Source organism: Acipenser ruthenus, chromosome 5 (assembly GCF_902713425.1).
Source record: "Acipenser ruthenus chromosome 5, fAciRut3.2 maternal haplotype, whole genome shotgun sequence".
Lineage (NCBI taxonomy): Eukaryota > Metazoa > Chordata > Actinopteri > Acipenseriformes > Acipenseridae > Acipenser > Acipenser ruthenus.
The window spans coordinates 18,902,039-18,922,079 of NC_081193.1; the positions used below are offsets into that span (position 1 = coordinate 18,902,039).

Consider the following 20,041-nt stretch of genomic DNA (forward strand, 5'->3'; position numbering starts at 1 on the left):
GATTAACAGAAAATCCAAAAAATATAAAAACATTGCTAACATTTGACATGCGGTAGAGTTTTAATGACAAAAAATTATATTTTTGCAGTTTCAGCAAATGCGCTGTAATGACTAAATAAACAAGCATCAATAACCTCCCTTTTGATCAGCTTCTAGCGCATTCCTGTTTTATTTGTTATCATTGCTGTGCCTTTTTTTATAAGTAGTAAGCACTGGGATTCACTTATATAAAACTAAAAGAACAGAAGAAACTAGAGTAAAAGAAAAAAGTAAACTTTGGTAAAGAGATTGGGTTGGCGATCTGAAAGATGTTTCAATACATTGGTGGCATTTAAAATGCTTTCAACATTGTGACTGTCCGCCTTCGCCATGACTGCTGCAGTCATTTAATTTTCCCAGAGCGCACAGGGTAGTTGGTCACTTCCGCTAGGCGGAAATGAGTAAGTTTAGTTCATATTGTTTTTAAAGCACACAATTACATTGTTTTGTTTGATAAGCTCAAAAAAAAAAAAGCACGGTATCGAAAAATTGCGACACTTCGATATTTTGATTTTACCCTGATATTAGGTATTGTATGATTTTGTTATGATTTACCGCGGAACACTACCCTCATCCCAGCGCACGCTTTATACACTTTTGATTAGGTAACTATTTTAGTGCATTGCTATAAACCACATTTAGGTAAACAAACTAACAGTTTATAAACTCTGACAAAGGCAGTATGTCGAAAGATTTGTTAAATAAACTTGGTTTAGTATTAATGTTCTTATGAATGAGCATGTGAGGTTATGGATGTAGCACGCCTGAACCTTACCAACACATTTTTCAGCCAGCTCCACCAGGAAGGCATCAGCTAATTTAGGGTTCCAGTCCCTGGTATGAATTTGTAAAACGTGCTTTCGGGCCTGAAAGTAAACAGGTGGGAGAAATGCATTATTTCACGGCATCCTTTTTTCTTTTTCTTCTCAAACCATTTTAAACTTGAAGTTATTATCTGAATTACTTAAGAATGCTATAATGGAGAAGTGTTACTGAAATGTGAATATTTTCTACCAGTTTAATGGGGGGGGGGGGGGGGGGTATTGACATCCTACTGAAAGTAAACTAAGCAAATGACACTTTTGTTTCTTTTAACTTGAGAAAAGCAGGTTACCCACGGTGATTCGTTAATAGAACAAAATAAAAGTGAATAGTGCAATTCTAACCCTGCTATCAAATAACTTTGAAATACACAAGATAAGAGAACACTATCCTCTTCACAGAGCAAATGATGCTGTGGCAGCCTGTGGCTCTACCTTTTTATCAGGCAAGTTGAAAAGAAACTCTCTGTCGAAGCGCCCGGGTCTCCTGAGTGCAGGGTCAATAGAATCAAGTCTGTTTGTAGCACCAATTATAACTATTTCCCCTCTGTTATCCAGGCCATCCATCAGAGCTAGCAGTGTTGAAACAATGGAGCTAAAAAACAAAAAAAGTTCCAGGATAGTTATGGGCTTCACATTCACGGAAGAGACACACAGTTTTCAAATGAAAACAAAACTGCCAATTTGTCTGGTTAAATCAAAAAGATGACACATTTGGCTAATGTTTTGGCAATCCATGGCTAACACAGAGAATTAGACTATTGTTATTTTAAACAAGACCTACCGCATGTAAAACTAATAGATGGGAAACATGGTTCACAACCAGATGCAGAACGTTAAAATGAATTAATTACCTGTGAATTTGATCTTGTCTGCTGGATCGAACAGGTGCCAACCCATCAATTTCATCAAAAAAGATAATAGATGGACGCATTAAATAAGCCTGCAATGAGACCAAGGAAACACTTTTCAGAGACTGCATGCATCAGATAGGTGGACCAGGTTGTGGAAGTAAACAGCTGTGACATTGACCTTTATCTTACAGTGAGCAATTCCAGTCTTTAACAAGGGCCTTTCCAATCCATGTATAACACAACCAAATTGCTTTAATAGGATCAAGTTAATCATTCTGGAACAAAGAACATAATACTTCTCCTGCCGTTACTAGTGTCAAACCTTACTGTTCAGTACATTCTTAGTTACATAAAAAAGTGGTAGAGAAAATAAGTTATCGTTCGGTTAGAAAACATCCTATAAAATCTAATGATGAATTACTTTAGTATAAGAATTAAAGATAATTTGGTTAAATAAAAATAATAGCACAGTAGTCTCCGCATATAGGAACTCCTCCTAAGAAAACACTTTGCCTAAGGAAACACCCTTGTGGTGCAACATATTCTTTCCACTGCAAATGCTCCGGCTAAAGGTACAGGAACTTCGCTTAAAAGAACACCTTCTTGGCAACGTTAGCGACTCGTTCACAATGTATACCGTACTGTTTTGTAAAAAAGAAACTTGTCATCACGAGAGTGTCTTGAAGCACACTGATTGGTTTATTAAATCTTTCCAGAACCGCCGTCATATGATTGAATTGTTTTGTATTCTGATTTCCACGAGTGCAACACAAAGGCATGTAAACAAACAGCAAAATGCGCTGCTGTTTCTCTTGCTACACAGAGTTGGAAATTGTTCGAGCTCTTGAAAAAAACCTGAAAATCAGACACAAGTCACCAAGCAATTTAGAGTTTCCCATTCTGGTGAGTTGCTTCACCATTCTATAAAATAATATGCATGTATATTGCTTCTGCATTTTGTAAGGTGTGTACGGGTGCTGTGTTAATTTAGTTTGACAGTTTTTTTACCGTGTTGTTTTGCTTTAGATTTATTAACGTTAGTTTATCGGTTACTTGATTATTATAATTTATTAACATACACTTGCCTATTGCTTTGCTTTTACGTATTCAGTTCATTTCATCTGTCGATGTACATGCGTTATGAAAAGTAATACATATTTATTTATTTATTTATTTATTTATTTATTTATTTATTTATTTATTGACTCATAGTGTCTGGTGGCTAACTCCGTCTTAGAGAACACTTCGGCTATAAGAACACTTTGCTTGCTTCCCGAGGGGTGTTCTCTTAGCCAGAGACTACTGTAATATGATTATTGTCATGCTTTATATTGATGCAAAGAAATAAAATATACAATACATGGCTGGGTCAAAGACCTGGACATTTTACCCACAGAACTAGACATGTATTACAGATATTTAAAAATAAATAAATAAATAAATAAATAAATAAATAAATAGGAGGCAGTTGCATTATAGTGACATTTTTAAAAGACCTCAGTGTCTTGTATATCTGATCATGCAATATTGGTAGCCAGGAAACAGCATTCCTAAATCTTCCAACGTGGCTGTACTAGAAATACAAACCTGATCAAACAGAAGCCTGAGCTGTCGTTCCGATTCGCCCACCCATTTGCTTAAACAGTCGGCTCCTTTTCTCATAAAGAATGCCACCTTCCGGTCCCCCTGACTGCACTCGTTGGCGAGGGCTCGAGCAACCAACGTCTTCCCTGTGCCAGGAGGGCCGTAGAACAAACAGCCTCTGGAGGGAGTAAGAAAACAAGAAAAACATTGGGCTAATTGTTCGCATTGTCTCCTCTCTAAGAAAAAGAGAAAAACAAAAAATACAAAAGAATTTGCCCCTGCACGCCACCTCGCCAACTAGATTTCTGTTTTCCTGAATTGCACTCATTCAGGTCTAAATTGTACATTTGTAGGAATATAAAAAGGAGGTGTGTATATTAAAAGGTGACAGAGCACCATATTACTTTTACAGCAAGCATCCACTTACACTAATTTTAAAACCACACTAGTTTATATTGATCATCAATCAATCACATAATCATCCAAAGACAACAAATACAAAAGGGCTGCCAAGTTCTGAAGAGGGAGGGAGGTAGGTAGGTATTTAATATATATGTATTTTGTGTAACAGTTTGAGCGGGTGACGCAGAGTGCTACCAACAAAAGAAAAACTGGAGTCTGTCTAATAAGGCTGCGAAGGCTAAGGTGTCTTATAATGTAGACTAGACAAGGAGGCACCACTGGGTACAACATTGAGAAGAGAAACCAAAGAGGGGAGGGGGGTGGGGCGATGACACTCCACCTTCAAGAGGATATTCTAGCTAGACCAACCTTGGAGGCTGAATCTTAAACCTCTCAAATACTTCAGGATACAGCAGAGGAAAAACCACCATCTCCTTCAGTGCTTGAATATGATGGGCCAGGCCTCCGACACTGTCAAACCGAACCTAGTAAAACCAAGGGAGAGACAATCAACCACGGGTCATGAGAAGAACCACATCTTCACAATCATAATCTAGGGTTTCTTTGTTCAAGTGAAAGATTTTATTAGAAGGTATGGATAACAATATTTAAACCCAAAGGCAACAAGATTCAGAAATATATAAACATGAGAAATCTCACAATAGCCTGCAGAAAACTAACATGATAAGAATGCTATACAGCAGCATCACTGTAACAGAAGTTCAGACTAATTACTGGTTTCTTCAGGGATAACAACTTAGATGATTCATTAAAATAATCAAAGTGCCAATGCCATCTTCCATTCTATATTAGTTTTCAAAGCCAAACAAACCCACCAGCACTCTGCTCATTCTGCAGATTTACTATGTCCAGTGGCCCTTTTAGCTGAAATCCTACCTATGTGAATTATGAAAGCCAGCACTTTGGGACTTCACGTACATGATAGGCACTTCATAAATACAGGTACTGTTTTAACATTCTATCAGATATTCAGTTAAAGCATTTTGTACAAACTTACTGAGGAGTCCACACTCATAGGATCTACATCAGCTAAACTGGCCCCTACTTTCACCCGATCTCGCAGGACCCCACTTGCCAAGTGTTCTGGTCTCAAGTTCATAGGGAGGCACCTGTTCAGCAAATAGAAACATATATGAATGAATTATTAAAAATGGGTCAGTGGAGTGTGCCAGCCCTTTTCACCCTAGTACAGTACCACTAGTCCATGCCTCTCCAGGATACTTAAGACTGATGTTAACGATACAGAGCTTCTGGACCTTAAATGCACTGGCATGAGGGGACAGGGGGGTGTTGACCTGTCGCTGGGATGGAGGTGTTGATTCCTCCATCCAGAACTGATAGAAACAGAAAAAGTACAGTGGGTACAAGTCCCTGTAAAACTACAAGGAATAACCAAGGTAAAACTGTTCTGATATACCTTGTACAGTACAAAAGTGATATGAATCATTATAAAGTTGCATTACAAAAAATGTACTGTACTTTTCAAAGAATTTAGGTGAAGCAGACAACTATTTTGACCAATTCCTATCAGCATGACATAATCCCCAACCACCACCAAAAATAAATAAATGAAATAAATAAAAACACTACATTACTTAGCCAAAATGTTTGTCTACTTGGCTCAGTTCCTTACGGTTTTACTTTTGTTTTTACATTTTACATGGTTGTATTGCTAACTATATAGACAACTCTTCAGCATTGCATATTGGTAATTGTGCAGAAATGATTAACGAGCCCAGTCAATCATATCTGTTAAGTCACTGATACAGTACATACTTATTTCCTATTTTGGATCTAGTGTCAGTACAGCAAAAATGTAAACCACCATGGTTCATTAACTGCAGGTCAAATTTCTTCTTACAACAAATATCAACGTGAAGTTTCATCAAAAGATTTATCCTTTGTTATCCAAAACAATCACAGGGTGGAAATCCTGCAAAAGTATATCTTAACTTATTACAATCACAGCTTTCTGCCCCACTAAAACCCCCTTTACCTGTTGCGTGCTCTTGTCATGCTTTTGGATTTCCTTATCTCAAAGCGCTCTTCATCCGACGAGGACGTTGTGTCGCTGCTGTGAATAGCATGCTTCTTTACCCTGCTCCAACGATACAAAATCAAACGTTACCTCAGGCATTGGATAGAGTCACTGTTTACAAAACACCAATGAAGAGAAAACACATACACGAGGCAGATACATAGGTGATCAATAAAAAAGTACAAATCATTTTTCAAGGTATGGTATACAATGCCGAGAACCAGCAGCGCAGCCAATTTATTTGATAAAATCAGGGGTTAAAGTACTGTAGCATTTGTATTTACTGTTTGAGCCATCGTTCTGCATCTAAAAAAGGTCAGGTTTATATTTCTCAACATTATTTCATTAACAGATTGAATTAATGCAGATAAGATTTTATTTCAACAGGCCTAGACGCCATGTTTTATTTTGCGATGGATGTCCTTACTAAATCACTAAAGCAGATTAAGAGAATCGATCATCTGCAACAGATGGCAGTCCCATACCGTATATGGCTTCTTCTTGCAGGAGATCTGTGGGTATCAAACAAAGTGTTCTGTCTCTGTTTCCGACTGGCCGGCTCTGTGAAATAAAAACCATGTATAAAAAGTTTAGTATTTACTAATGTTGCCACAGTTTTTGAAAAATAAAAATGCCTTAAAGTAAATCATTCAATAACACCTAACCCTAACCCACTTACAAGTTTGCTATTATCTTTTGTAAAACACAATAAGAACAGAATGTATTGACTTCATTTAACTGCAAATTATTATTATCATTATTATTATTATTATTTATTATTATTTATTTCTTAGCAGACGCCCTTATCCAGGGCGACTTACAATTGTTGCAAGATATCACATTATTTTTACTTACAACTACCCATTTATACAGTTGGGTTTTTACTGGAGCAATCTAGGTAAAGTACCTTGCTCAAGGGTACAGCAGCAGTGTCCCCCACCTGGGATTGAACCCACGACCCTCCGGTCAAGAGTCCAGAGCCCTAACCACTACTCCACACTGCTGCCAAATAAAAGTATATCTGTATCACACACCCTTGCTACGGCTGTAAAATGGTCTTATATTGATGTGTGCTGCTCTGGACAAAAGTTGTGCATCACCCTATAGAAATAACAAATGAAACCTGCTGAATAATGTTACATTAACATATTGAATTACATACTGCTTTGTAGTTTTCCATATACTTCATGAAAAACTAACAAAAAATGAAAAAGGTGACATTTCTAAATCTAACATGAAATAATGTACTGTTATGGCTTCCGGTAGACTTTTGAGATACAATTTTGTAGTTTCTTCGATTACATGATGTTAAATAAACAACCTAAAAATGATGTTCATTTTTTTATTTTTAAATAATTTACAGGCTCACATATCCAGGGTGAGGCTGTGTTCGTTCTCCTATGGGATTCCTACCTATGGGTGGTGCTTGGTATCTCTGCACAGTCTTGCGCTGTCTCAGATTGTAGGGTCGGTCATTCTCCTCTTCAGCCTCTTCCGCTTCATCGCCTTCTTCATCGTCTTCCTCCTCATCATGAGACTCTGTAAAAACCAACACAGCCACATTCACAAACCATTTAATCCAACGGTCGATAAAAATGAGAGGCACACAGCAAATCTGAAGTCGCGTTGTCTCAAAATGAAATCCCTGTGGGACACACAATGTCAGTCAGACAGCCAATTCTGATATGGTTGATCCCAAGGGACTTATTTATATGCCTGACTAATGAAAATGGCATGTCCCAATAGGGCTCCAGGAGAATTAGATACAAATAGGGTTACAGTGTGCTTCGGCATATTCTCCCATCAGCATATTAGTGACTAAGACGTGCGTATATCTCCATGGAATTTGAAAATCCAAGGCAAGGGATTACAGACCATTTTTGGTGAAATTTTGGAAAATAAAAAAGTTGACAAGCCTAAAAGCAAGCACTTTGTTTTAACAATCTGAGCACTGGATATCCTTAAATGTTGTCTATTACAAGCGAAAGTCGCATCATATTATGAGTTAACTCAAATTCCAATACAATAAGTAGCAAGTGTAACTTGTACACAGCATTATTACAGATGATATTGTCTGGGCCTGAACCAGAACAGCTGCATGTACTGAATTCTGCACAGTGTAACACGGAGCTAACTGATAAAATACCTTCTGTGCCTCCCTCGTCTCCCTCAGCTTCACTCATTACTTCGTGATGAGGCTGGATTCCAGAGGTGCTCCTCCTTAGTGACTTCCTCCTCCGTTTAACCCTTGAATACATGTCCATGTTCTCCTGGAAATATAGAAATCTGGTATCAGAAATCCAGTCAATCATTAGCACCATTGTTAGCTGAACGATAAGCAGAATATTAAACTGGCGTCTGAACAAAACATATGAATACTACAGTACACTTAAATGCTTGCAAACCCGTTCTCTGTAATGATTAAATAGAACAAGCAGACCAAGACGCTTTTGGAGATTATTAAAAACACGCTCATTAGATCCCGTAACTGTGCAGCAGCATTCATGTCACCACTGGGCAGCTGTTTATTTTGACAGAAATGTATCGATTTCTAAATCCTGTGCAAAAAGAGGCAACGTATTGTACATTTAATCAAGACAAGAACTTACAAGCTCTGTGTCGGTCCACATGCGAAGTCGTTCCACCTCTCTGTTCTGTCGGATGCTGCTGATGTTGTCCATTTCCTGAAGCACAGCCTCTGCAGTACTAGAAGTAGAAAATAAATAAATACATTTAAAAAAAAAAAAAAACACACACTTGAAAATACAATAAAAATCAAGGAAACATTATGTCAGCCAGTATGTAGTGTTTATTCAGGGTTCACACTCTTTTCAAGAAATAATTTTCCAGGACATTTTCAATGACATTTTACGATAAATAATAGGGAGACATTACTCAATGAGTGGCGAAACACGCAATTACTATCAATGATTGGCTGCCACAAAGCCTCAGTAGGTACCTCATGTGTAAAAACATTGCCATGTCACACCTCTCCTCTGCACTCTCCACTGGCCTCCGGTGGCAGGGTGCATCAGATTCAAGACCCTGGTGCTTGCCTACAGGGCAACTAAGGGAACAGCTCCAGGCTATGGACTGTCCCTACACACATCAGCACCACGTTGGTGCTAATCAATCTCTAAACCTATCAATGAACCCATTTTCAAACAGCAATATTGACCCTCCCTTTTCTTTACTACTTTAATATCTAAAGATTTACTAATAGGCTTGTGTTCTTCATGTTTTTAAACTTCAATATTGATCATCTTGTTTCTTTATTAGTCTACTTTAATATCTTCCACCCAGACTTTTCATTAGGTTAGTATTCTTCACTTCATGTATTGAAGAGCTGCAGTGTGTGCAGGCTCTCTATACAGCCCACCATTAACACACCTGATCAATTAATCAGCAAGACGACCTTCGTCACCGAGACAAAATCTTGCACACACTGCACCTCTCCAGAACAAGGAGTGGAGAATAGTAGAAACATGAAAAGCACATCCAATGTCATAACTTGAACTGAAATGAAACAACCAACATTACTTTAGGACCGATATAGAATACTTTATTCACTTTCAGTCACTCAATATAACATATTTACACAGCTATTTATCTATCAAAAACAAAAACAAAACACCTTTTAGTCTCTTTACTTCAATTGTTTCACTTTCTCTTTTAACTGTGCAAGACTCTGGTCCAGAGCTGTCACCTCTGACCTTCTCAGTGACACTCTTCCGGTAGGCGTTTGATTTCGAAAGTAGTGTGAAATCTTGCTTCTTCTGAGCCTTTTCTGCCATTTCATCTGCCTTTCTCTGCATTACTTCTATGCTGTTGATAATCTTCTGCCTCTTCGCTGTCTAGTGTGCTATGTCAGACATTAGCGCCTTTCTTTTCCTGTCATTCTCTGTTGCAACTTTTTTCTTCTTCTCATTCTCTAGGTACTGTACATACAGTGCCTTGCATAAGTATTCACCCCCCTTGGACTTTTCCACATTCTGTAGTGTTACAACCTGGGATTAAAATGGATTTAATTAGGATTTTTTGTCACTAATCTACACAAAATAGTCCATAATGTCGAAGTAGGGAAAAAAGAAATCTACATATCTTTCAAAATTATTTACAAATAAAAAACTAAAAAGACTTGATTGCATAAGTATTCACCCCCTTTGCTGTGACACCCCTAAATACGCTCTGGTGCAACCAATTGCCTTCAGAAGTCACATAATTAGTTGAATGGAGTCCACCTGTGTGCAATTAAAGTGTTACATGATCTCAGATTAAATACATCTGTTTCTGGAAGGCCCCAGAGTTTGTTAGAGAGCATATCTAAACAAACAGCATCATCAAGACCAAGGAGATATCAAAACAAGTCCAGGATAAAGTTCTAGAGAAGCACCAATCAGGGTTGGGTTATAAAAAAATATCCCAAACTTTGAACATCCCCCGGAGCACCGTTAAATCCATTATTAAAAAATGGAAAGAATATGGCACAACCGCAACTCTGCCTAGAGAAGACCGTCCACCAAAACTCAGTGACCAGGTAAGGAGGGCATTAGTCAGAGAAGCAACCAAGAGGCCAATGGTAACTCTGAAGGAGCTGGAGAGATCCACAGCTGAGATGGGAGAAACCGTCCATGGGACAACTTTAACCCAGACGCTCCACAAAGCTGGGCTTTATGGAAGAGTGGCGAGAAGAAAGCCATTGCTGAAAAAAACCCATATCAAATCCTGTTTGGATTTTGCCAAAAGGCATGTGGGAGACACAGCAAACGTGGAAAAAGGTTCTCTGGTCTGATGAGACCAAAATTTAACTTTTTGGCCTTAGCGCAAAACGCTATGTGTGGCACAAAGCCAACACTACTCATCACCCTGAGAACACCATCCCCACGGTGAAGCATGGCGATGGCAGCATCATGTTATGGGGATGCTTTTCATCGGCAGGGACTGGGAAACTGGTCAGGATTGAGGGTAAAATGGATGGAGCCAAATACAGGGAAATTCTAGAGGAAAACCTGTTTCAGTCTGCAAGAGACCTGGGACTGGGGCGGAGGTTCACCTTCCAGCAGGACAATGACCCTAAACATACAGCCAAAGCTACTGGAGTGGTTTAAAAATTAGAACCTGAATGTCTTAGAATGGCCTAATCAAAGCCCAGACCTCAATCCGATTGACAATCTGTGGCAAGACTTGAAAATTGCTGTTCACCAACGGTCCCCATCCAACTTGACAGAGCTTGAGCAACTTTGCCAAGAAGAATGGGCAAAAATTGCAGGATACAGATGTGCAAAGCTGGTAGAGACTTACCCAAAAAGACTCACAGCTGTAATTGCTGCCAAAGATGCTTCTACCAAGTATTGACTCAGGGGGGTGAATACTTATGCAACCAACAAATGTCTTTTTTTTTTGTTTAAGTTTTGTGTCACAATAAAAAATATTTTGCACCTTCAAAGTGTTAAGTATGTTGTGTAAATCAAATGGTAAAAATCCCAATTAAATCCATTTTAATTCCAGGTTGTAACACTACAAAATGTGGAAAAGTTCAAGGGGGGTGTATACTTATGCAGGCACTGTATGTCATCCTTGACAGCAGGCTCATCTGAGTAGACTGCAGCTCTTCTGCCAAAAAGGGCACCATTATTTAGCAGATGCCTTTATCCAAGGCGACTTACAGAGACTAGGGTGTGTGAACTATGCATCAGCTGCAGAATCACTTACAATTACGTCTCACCCGAAAGACAGAGCACAAGGAGGTTAAATGACTTGCTCAGGGTCACACGAGTCCATGGCTGAGGTGGGATTTGAACCGGGGAACTCTTGGTTACAAGCCCGTTTCTTTAACCACTGGACCACACAGCCTCCTCAGACACACCCTTCAGTCACATACTGAGAAAAGAGACCAGCCTACCTATGGAGATCCACACACACACACACAACCAAAAGAGTGCATACACACACAAAGACAGTAAGCACTCATAGGTGCATTCACACAGATTTTAGATTTTTTGATAAGATTCTACACATGGATACATGTTGTGCGTGCGTGCGTGCATGTGCATGTAAATGCACGCACACACACAGTATACACAAGCACAGTGCACAAACACTCAAAGGTGCATTCACACAGAGTTTGGAGTTTTTGATAAGAGACTACATGGAGATACACATTGGGTGCGCACACACACATGCACACAAAGACAGTACAAGCACTCATAGGTGCATTCACACAGAGTTTTGAGTTTTTGATAAGAGACTTGACACACACACACATGTGTGACTGCAAGTCCGCTCTCATTCTCAATGCATTACCTGAAGTGAGCATGAATCCGTCAACGAGGAAGCACTGCACAACAGCTACTTTCATGTTGCATATTGTTTCCCAACAACAAGATTAGCTAGCTACCAGTAGCCTACGTTTCCGATAAAAGATTACCACAGCATCAGGTTCACAATCACGCACCATCTCTCACCCCCAACAACGAGCTGACTAGCTCGGTAGCTTGCTATCGTTACTAAATTTGATTCCAGCTAGATTATAACATACAACTAAGTAATTGCAATTAAACGTAACAACCAGTCTCAACACGTAATGTTAGCGACACAAATTGTCTTACTTCTCACTACATCGCAGTTTCTGTCCTCAAAAAGTTGAACCGAGCGCGCAGTCAAGCAGTGCAGTTATTGATGCTTTCAACCTGCACTGAACTGACCTTCCCTGGACTCTGATGCTGTCGCCTCTCGCTAATACAAGCTACAGTATGCCCAAACACGTTTTGAATTGATGCAACCGCTTATTCGTTCGAGTTACTATGGCATCTGTAACCTTATATGATTTTTCCAGGACACTCAAAGTTTTCCAGGACATTTTTTTTTTTTTTTTCTCATTTTCCATGTGTTTTCCAGGCCTGGAAGACTAGTCTTTTCCAGGTTTTCCAGGATGCGTGGGAACCCTGTTATTAACAATTTAGATCCAAAGTAGAAACTGATTAAACAGCTATAACTGGTGAAAAAAACACATCAGTCTCATGGAACATAGGAATATTGCAAACCTAATTCATCAGATGGGGAGCCATTAGTTTTCAGAGTGCAATTTTACTGGTTCTGATTGCTCCATTTGGTCCTACAACGCCTGCCTCTCCACACCGACGCAAGTACCTGTTCACAAGCCGGTCAAACAGCATGCTCTGATTCAAGGTATCAAATCTGTTCCTCTTGGATGGACGGCTTCTCCCGACCTCCAGAACACCATTGATATGCGAGTGGTCTGCATCCCCGCTGCCCTCACCCCTCCGTGGATGACTTGTACGAGCTGCAACACAAAGTACTGCACAGTCACTCGGCCATTTCTTAGTAAATTAAGAAACGTTTTACAACTGCACAAGTGTTGATTCTTCAGGAGAAACACTGTCACAATCTGAGGGCAAGTCACTGAAATTACCTCTCAACTGTCACTTCATATTAATTTATAATTTGTACTGACTCACTGAGGTGAGCAGTAAATAACTTGAAATACTCCCTACAGTAAGATATTCTTCAGTCAAACTAGACAAATGTTCTACCAAAGTGTCAATCTTATATCAAAGACTAGGGCTGTGTTCGAAGGTTCGTTCGCTAGACAGGAATTCAAAGTTAGTTCTAAACCTTCGGCGGCATGCACGCACTGTATTTATTTATTTTTTTTTTTTCTGTTTACAGAAACCGTTTGACAATGTGTGAATACTATAAATCACACTTTAAATGTCACTTGCATGCAAAATTCAATCTTTTGATTTGTATAATGCATAATTACTTAAACAAAAGTTGTTGTATCAAAATCCACTACCAAATCGGTAATGTGTTCCGAACCTTGAAAGGTCAAAATGTACCCTTCATTGCAGCCCTACAGAAGACAATGAAAACTACTGTATAATGGTGCTAGAAGAAGGCTTAGCAGGGGGATACTCCAGTTTATCATAGTTTTCCTAGTATAAAGCGTAACCATTTGCATATTATTGAGGATGATGAAGACGGGTGTGTGGAATGCATCAATGCATGTTACCTATGAATTGTTTTTCAAATTTGGCGCGTTGCCCGTGAACAGGCCACAAACACTGGGTCTGTGCTCGTGTGTATGCTGTAGAGCACAGCCGGGATGAAAGCTGGCGAAGATGCCACTAAAACGTTAATAACATTGAAATACACAGGCTTCTTAAAATGCATATGAAAGCTGTTGGTAATGGAACACAGTATTTAATCAATAAACCATATAAGAATTTCTGCAACCAAGGATATGGAAAAAACAAATGTATTTTTGTGCAAGGTTTTATTTTTGCTAATAATACCATATAATTTACAATTGATGTCCCATTCATTATTGTAGTAACACTAGGAAGATGTGGTTTACAGTATTTAAGATTTTTATAATATATGCTAAATTGAAATGCATCAACTAAAATATATTTCATGGTGTAGAATTGATATACAGTGGTAAGTTAGCTGTATGCATAATGTAACAAAACAATATAAGACTTTCATTGCCATTGCCTTTAGCAGTGAAACATACTGGCCATTTCTAGAATTATCTCCATTCAGAAAAAAAAAAAAAAGATTAATTTGAGGCACATTGCTGAGCCCATTGATGATGTTTACAAGTAGATGGTCCCATTTCCTAAGTGGTCGGTCAAATAAATTCTTTTAAATCAGTTAACCCTTTCTTATGCAGTGGATTGTGGGATACTAGAAGGGGTGTTTTTTGGTGTGCGTTTAGTTACATATTGTTAGGACTTTCTCCCAAAATAAATCTGGATGTAAATGCTTAACTTGGACCCTAGTTGTCTCCAGTCTTGTATTGTAACAATGAGTTTTAATTCAGACTATAATAATGACAGTAAGGTACTGTTTGAAAAGGCAAATGTTTGGATTTTATTTATTTATTTATTTATTTATTTATTTATTTATTTAGTATTGCTTGATGCAGTCTTAAAGTTTGCAAATCTTAGAAGCTACATATTAATTGGTGCAACGCATATTTAAAACTTAACGTATAATACATCAATTATATTTCACACGCAAGTCAAAGTTTATTTAATTTATTTAAAGTTTGATTATATCCGTACGTACCAAGATGCAGCTGTTTAGACCTGACTGATTGTTGTGACATTGTTTTGCAAGCCTTAATTTAAATGTAGCCTTACTATTCATTCCATATAGGATTTTTAAGCTAAACATATTTTTCCAACGTATTTCGCAAAACAAATTGACCACTGATGTTGGAAACTGTATCATAACTGAAATAGAACTGAATACTCACATAAGCTGCAGTGTCCATTTTGTAATGAAGCTCCTGCACCGCCAGATAACCTGCAACATAAAGGCGACACACAAGGATTTCTCATACGCAGTGAACACCACATTGGACAGCACTGGATGTAATGCCAAGCAAATTGATGCTGTGCAGGCCTGCAGTGTTTTATATTACCTGGATTGTCGCGTGTGGATATTCCACTCCTCCCCCTGCACTTTGGATCGGAGGTTGGGTGAATTGTCACTGGATACTGTGTCGGTGTGCCTGCGGATGCGTTTCGACGGAGGTGACAAGCGGGCACCACTGGAACTACCATCACTATCCGGGTCTTTCTGCAAACGGATGAATGAAGGGATGGACATCACTTTCTGGTACATTGCTTAATACACTTAAATGGAATATATGCTTCATATGTATTTTCTGTTCAGCTGTTCCAAAAATACAGATCTAAATGCAGAAATGCCCAATATTTGAAAACTATGTTGCATTATTTACAAAGAGAATATAAAAAGTTGTATACTGCAAGTATACTTGTGCCAAAATAGGATAGTATAATGGTACCAATAGTGTACTAAAACTAGATGGTAACTTTACAAGTAAAGTTGTGGGGCTTGCTTTATTGGGAAAGTAGTCAAAGTAGCTGATTTGTGTCAAAAGGAACATTGTTTACTAATTGTCTTGTTTAGAATGTGCTATAATTTGAAATTTCTCAAAGTTCTATGACAGTTAATTCAACAGTGGGAAGTAGCCTACTGAAAGAAGCTGATGTGGTTACTAAACAGCTGTACCTCTTGATTGGTAGACGCCATTCCTGTTTTGATTTCATTTGATTTGAATAGCTGAGAAGTAGAGCAAGATTTCATTTACTCTAAGTATTTGTCTAACTTGTTGGGAAAGTGGTCAAAACGGCTGTTATTTCTAAAAATTCACAGAAAACGTAGCTGGTGCGGTTACTAAAACAGCTGTACCTCTTGATTGGTAAAAGTTATTTCTGTTTTGATTTCAGATTTGAATAGCAGAGAAGTAAAGGAAGATTCCATATGCTGTAACTTTTTGTCTTACTTGTTGGGAAAGTGGTCAAAGTAGCTGATTTGTCAAAAGTTACATCGTTTACAGTAAATAGAATGTTGGAAGTATGGGAGTTTTTAAACAATGGGGAGCTTTAGAATGTCGAAAAAAGTCCCATTAAAGTGAATGAAGATGGACAAAAAAAGGACAAAAAGCTTAATAGTTTAAAAAGTATAAAAGATATCAAAAGGTTGTATACAAGCACACTATTCCAGACCGGTCTACACATTTTAAAATTTGAACAGCGTTTCTAGCTTAAACGGTGTAAGAGGAGTAGCGTGCCAAAGATGAAGAAGAAGAAGAAGTAGTATGTCAAAGATTTAAAGTGGGGACTCTTGCTTCGCAAGCCCCACTAACCAGACAATTTTGGCACAAGTATACTTGCAGTATACTACTTTTTTGTAAGGCATGATATTGGATTCTGATCCAAACTTCTTTATACCCTGTTAAATGTTGAACACTGTGGGAGGTGAAAAATAACAAATGAAATAACAAAATGTGCACGCATTATATATTAAAATGTGCAAGTGTCGTATATTAAACATACAAGTCAAATACTAAATACAGTACAACTTCGCTATAACAACTCTGTTTGGGTCCAAAGCCTTTTGTTCGCTATAGTAAAAGGACAACCCAAAACTAACAAGCTGCTGGATTAAGTTAAGGAAGTCACCTTGGATAAAGGCATTAGCTAAATTATTAATAATATTAGTTCTGTTTTTTATTATTTGATTTTCTTTATTATTACAGTATGTGCCACTACTACCACATTATTATTATTATTATTATTATTATTATTATTATTATTATTATTATTAGCAATGAGATTGTGTGAATAAAAGTAGAATTACAAGTACAGTACCTATTTGTGGCGTGCTGCAGCAGTATTCTGGCTATATAACGAAGGCCATACAGCGAGGATGTAAATAGTACTATATCTACACTCGGCTGATGGTTTGGACCTGAGACTGTTGCTGCACTCGAGACTAAGTTACAAGCAAGCACCCATACATTTAAAATACAATTACCGGTACATTTTATTAATCACATTAAAGAAATGAAAAAAGCGACGTTAACATACTACGTTTATACACACCACAGGGGCTACAGAAAGCGTTGTTTTTTTTTTTTTTTTTTAATCCGAGTCAGTGATGATAATAACGTGTTTTGTATAACGCTAACGATTTAATAAAGGTAGCAACAAGATAACAAAATGTGAATCTGGGTGAGCAGAGTACATTAGCTTGTAATTCCAGTTTGTAACTTTGTTTAAAAACCAAAGCCTTCGATATAAATTGATATATTTTGGCTGTCGTTGTCGATTTTGCACTTCGTTTCACTGGAGCAGACAGGGTCATGTGACATATACCAGTGTGCTGACTGGATAGGATTGCTTGAGTTATCAGGGATGATACACAGGGCAATCCTCGCGCGATTTGGTCACAAGCAATATAGTTGCTACTACTAGCAAATTGCTTAGACAGTTGTCGTTAGAGCTGCTGACCCGCTTTCAAAATCATATTAATAATAAAAAATAAAAAAAATGCAGAATTATTTTCATTCTCCCGTGATACTAGTAAAATTCCAGACTTTCATAATGGAGACATGGTTTTTCAAGCATTTTCAAGCCCTGGAAATCAGTTTGGCATTTTTCCATACTTTTTCCAGACTTCCAGACTAGCGTACGAACCATGTATGATTTATTGCCATATATGTTGAAATACCGTCAGAGAAGACACTCGTAATTTCTACGTCATGTTGTCCAATATGTACGAGTCTTGAGCATAGTTTTAAAGATCTGGCAGTTTTCCAATCTGTCACATCAAGTCTGTGTTGTTTCAGGTGTGTATGGTCACGTCGTTGTGAAAGTATCTTGTCGCCCGATGAAAAACCGCATCGCATTTGGTGTGTTGTAGGGATGGGAATTTTAAACGTTTAAAACATTTTTTAAAAAAACATATAAACTCTAAATAAGTGGTTAAACGCTGAATTTTATACTAGACGTATAACCGGTCATGTGACAAATTTCACCAAACGCACATTTAACATATTAATTTGAGTAATTTATCGTCCTATTCAGCAGTCCGTCACGTATCTGACTGCTGTGGTGCCACAGTAAGAGCGGACATTATAAAAGAAGGGGTTTGGCAATTCACTCCAAGTAGTTTTTCTAATTGGGGCAACAGAAAGATTGACACTGGGGTGGGTTTTATTCTCGGTCGATCTGGTGCTTCATTAGTGCACTCTGTGGTATGGTTCAGTCCACACGGGGTAAGAAAAGCGTTGTTTTTTTTTTGTTTGTTTAACGTTTGCTATATATTTTTCATAAAACTGCATCTCTAAACAAAGTAACGAGGCAAAGCCACATTTTGAGGAACCGGACGAGAAAACCGTGGTATGTAAACACAAGAAACAAATTCAATGCTTCATCATTTGAAATGAAAACATTCAGAATTACTGTGGATGGAGTTACTGAATGCAGTAAAAAGCAAACATTCATAATGAACAGAACGCTCTCTAGATGGTGCCTGTGAATACGTAAAACACGATTTTAAAAGGCTACGTTCCCTTTAAGACCTTCATTTAGTTAGCCTCACTGGAAAAACTTAAGCCACACCAAAGAATGTTAAAGAAAACCGTACTGTTTTATTGTACACAATACAATAAACATATTGACTATAACTGTCCAACAGCCCTCTCCCCTAAACACCACACTCACCACAGGTTTCCCTAAACACACATAATACAGGTGAGCTTTTCAGCTTCCAATGCCAGCCTGAATGACATACAAACAAACAACACGCTGTCACTGGTAAGGTTCATAATAGCGGCACTGTCTGCTTTTTACAACTTCACAAGGCTAAAATAATACAATTTTACTACATGATTTTTGTGAACATGTGTTTATATTATTGTTACATATAAATATTCTGTATAAACTGGTTATAAAACATACTGTTTCAGCAAGACAAAAAACATGTAGATATTTAAAATGCCAGATCGTACTCTTTACTTACACAAACAGTATATTTAAATTGCACTATAACTCTGATTCCCATTTAATCAATGGCAAACTTAGTCCCACGTGAAAAAACGTACTTGCAGATTTCGTAAATTCTGAATTAGTTTTCAGCATATTTTAGCATATTAAAGAGATAGCAAACAGCGACTGTCACTATCACGGTCATATTTTTGTTTCTAATTAGAACCTCTGTCCCGCCAAACAAAACGTTGGTTGTATAATGTGTAATCAAGCTAAATGGCTTTTGTTGAGCAAAATGAATCAATACAGATTGTTCTGTTTCATTTCATTTACCAGCACACGTTCAAAGTAATCACGCTGGCTAAGTCTTACACAAGTACATTTTTCAAAGCCCTGGCCACCGTGGCGAACTTGGTGAAAATTAATTGAGCCACACGGAAAACCTTTCGCTTGTGGCGAGAAGCTAGCGGGAACATAGAAAGGAATTTTTTTTTTTTTTTTCAATATTAATTCAGAGAACGCATAAGTGTAAATGAATTATGTATAGGCTTTTTTCACTTTGTGTCCACAGGGCCAACACAGGCACATCTCAATAGCGCAGTACAAATACAAAGAGAGACATTTACAAAGATAAAAATAATAAAACAAATGCTTTTAAAAAGGCCAAATTCCCACTATGCTTATTTATTTTATTGTAGTCTATATTCTATAGATGTTTTAATATTACATGCAGGACAGCCGCTGTAAGATCGTTACCTTTATTAAAAATGTGCACGGATGAATCTACCGATTAATCAACTAATGCCCATAAATGTATTGATCAAAAACTTGAATCGAGTAACAGCACTAATTTTAATATATACTTTGGTGTGTTGGATTTTTTTTTTTTTTTTTTTAAACTTTATACTCAAGTCTTTGCGATTGTTAAAATGTTATTTGCTTATTTAGGGGTTC

The 20,041-nt window shown here is 37.8% G+C and overlaps 1 protein-coding gene across 1 annotated transcript in view; it reads right to left on the minus strand.

Moving 5' to 3' along the window:
* LOC117402349 (ATPase family AAA domain-containing protein 2B-like) overlaps nucleotides 1-20,041 on the minus strand; it is a 107,900-nt gene that overhangs the window by 86,199 nt on the left and 1,660 nt on the right. Inside the window, exons 2-15 of the mRNA XM_034921161.2 lie at nucleotides 15,211-15,368; nucleotides 15,043-15,092; nucleotides 12,909-13,062; nucleotides 8,369-8,465; nucleotides 7,906-8,029; nucleotides 7,173-7,298; nucleotides 6,245-6,320; nucleotides 5,718-5,819; nucleotides 4,719-4,830; nucleotides 4,070-4,185; nucleotides 3,302-3,476; nucleotides 1,715-1,803; nucleotides 1,296-1,455; nucleotides 815-905 (exon numbers count right to left, since the gene is read on the minus strand). Coding sequence (XP_034777052.2) covers nucleotides 815-905; nucleotides 1,296-1,455; nucleotides 1,715-1,803; nucleotides 3,302-3,476; nucleotides 4,070-4,185; nucleotides 4,719-4,830; nucleotides 5,718-5,819; nucleotides 6,245-6,320; nucleotides 7,173-7,298; nucleotides 7,906-8,029; nucleotides 8,369-8,465; nucleotides 12,909-13,062; nucleotides 15,043-15,092; nucleotides 15,211-15,368 — 1,630 coding nt within the window. The remainder of the gene's footprint in view (nucleotides 1-814; nucleotides 906-1,295; nucleotides 1,456-1,714; nucleotides 1,804-3,301; nucleotides 3,477-4,069; nucleotides 4,186-4,718; nucleotides 4,831-5,717; nucleotides 5,820-6,244; nucleotides 6,321-7,172; nucleotides 7,299-7,905; nucleotides 8,030-8,368; nucleotides 8,466-12,908; nucleotides 13,063-15,042; nucleotides 15,093-15,210; nucleotides 15,369-20,041) is intronic.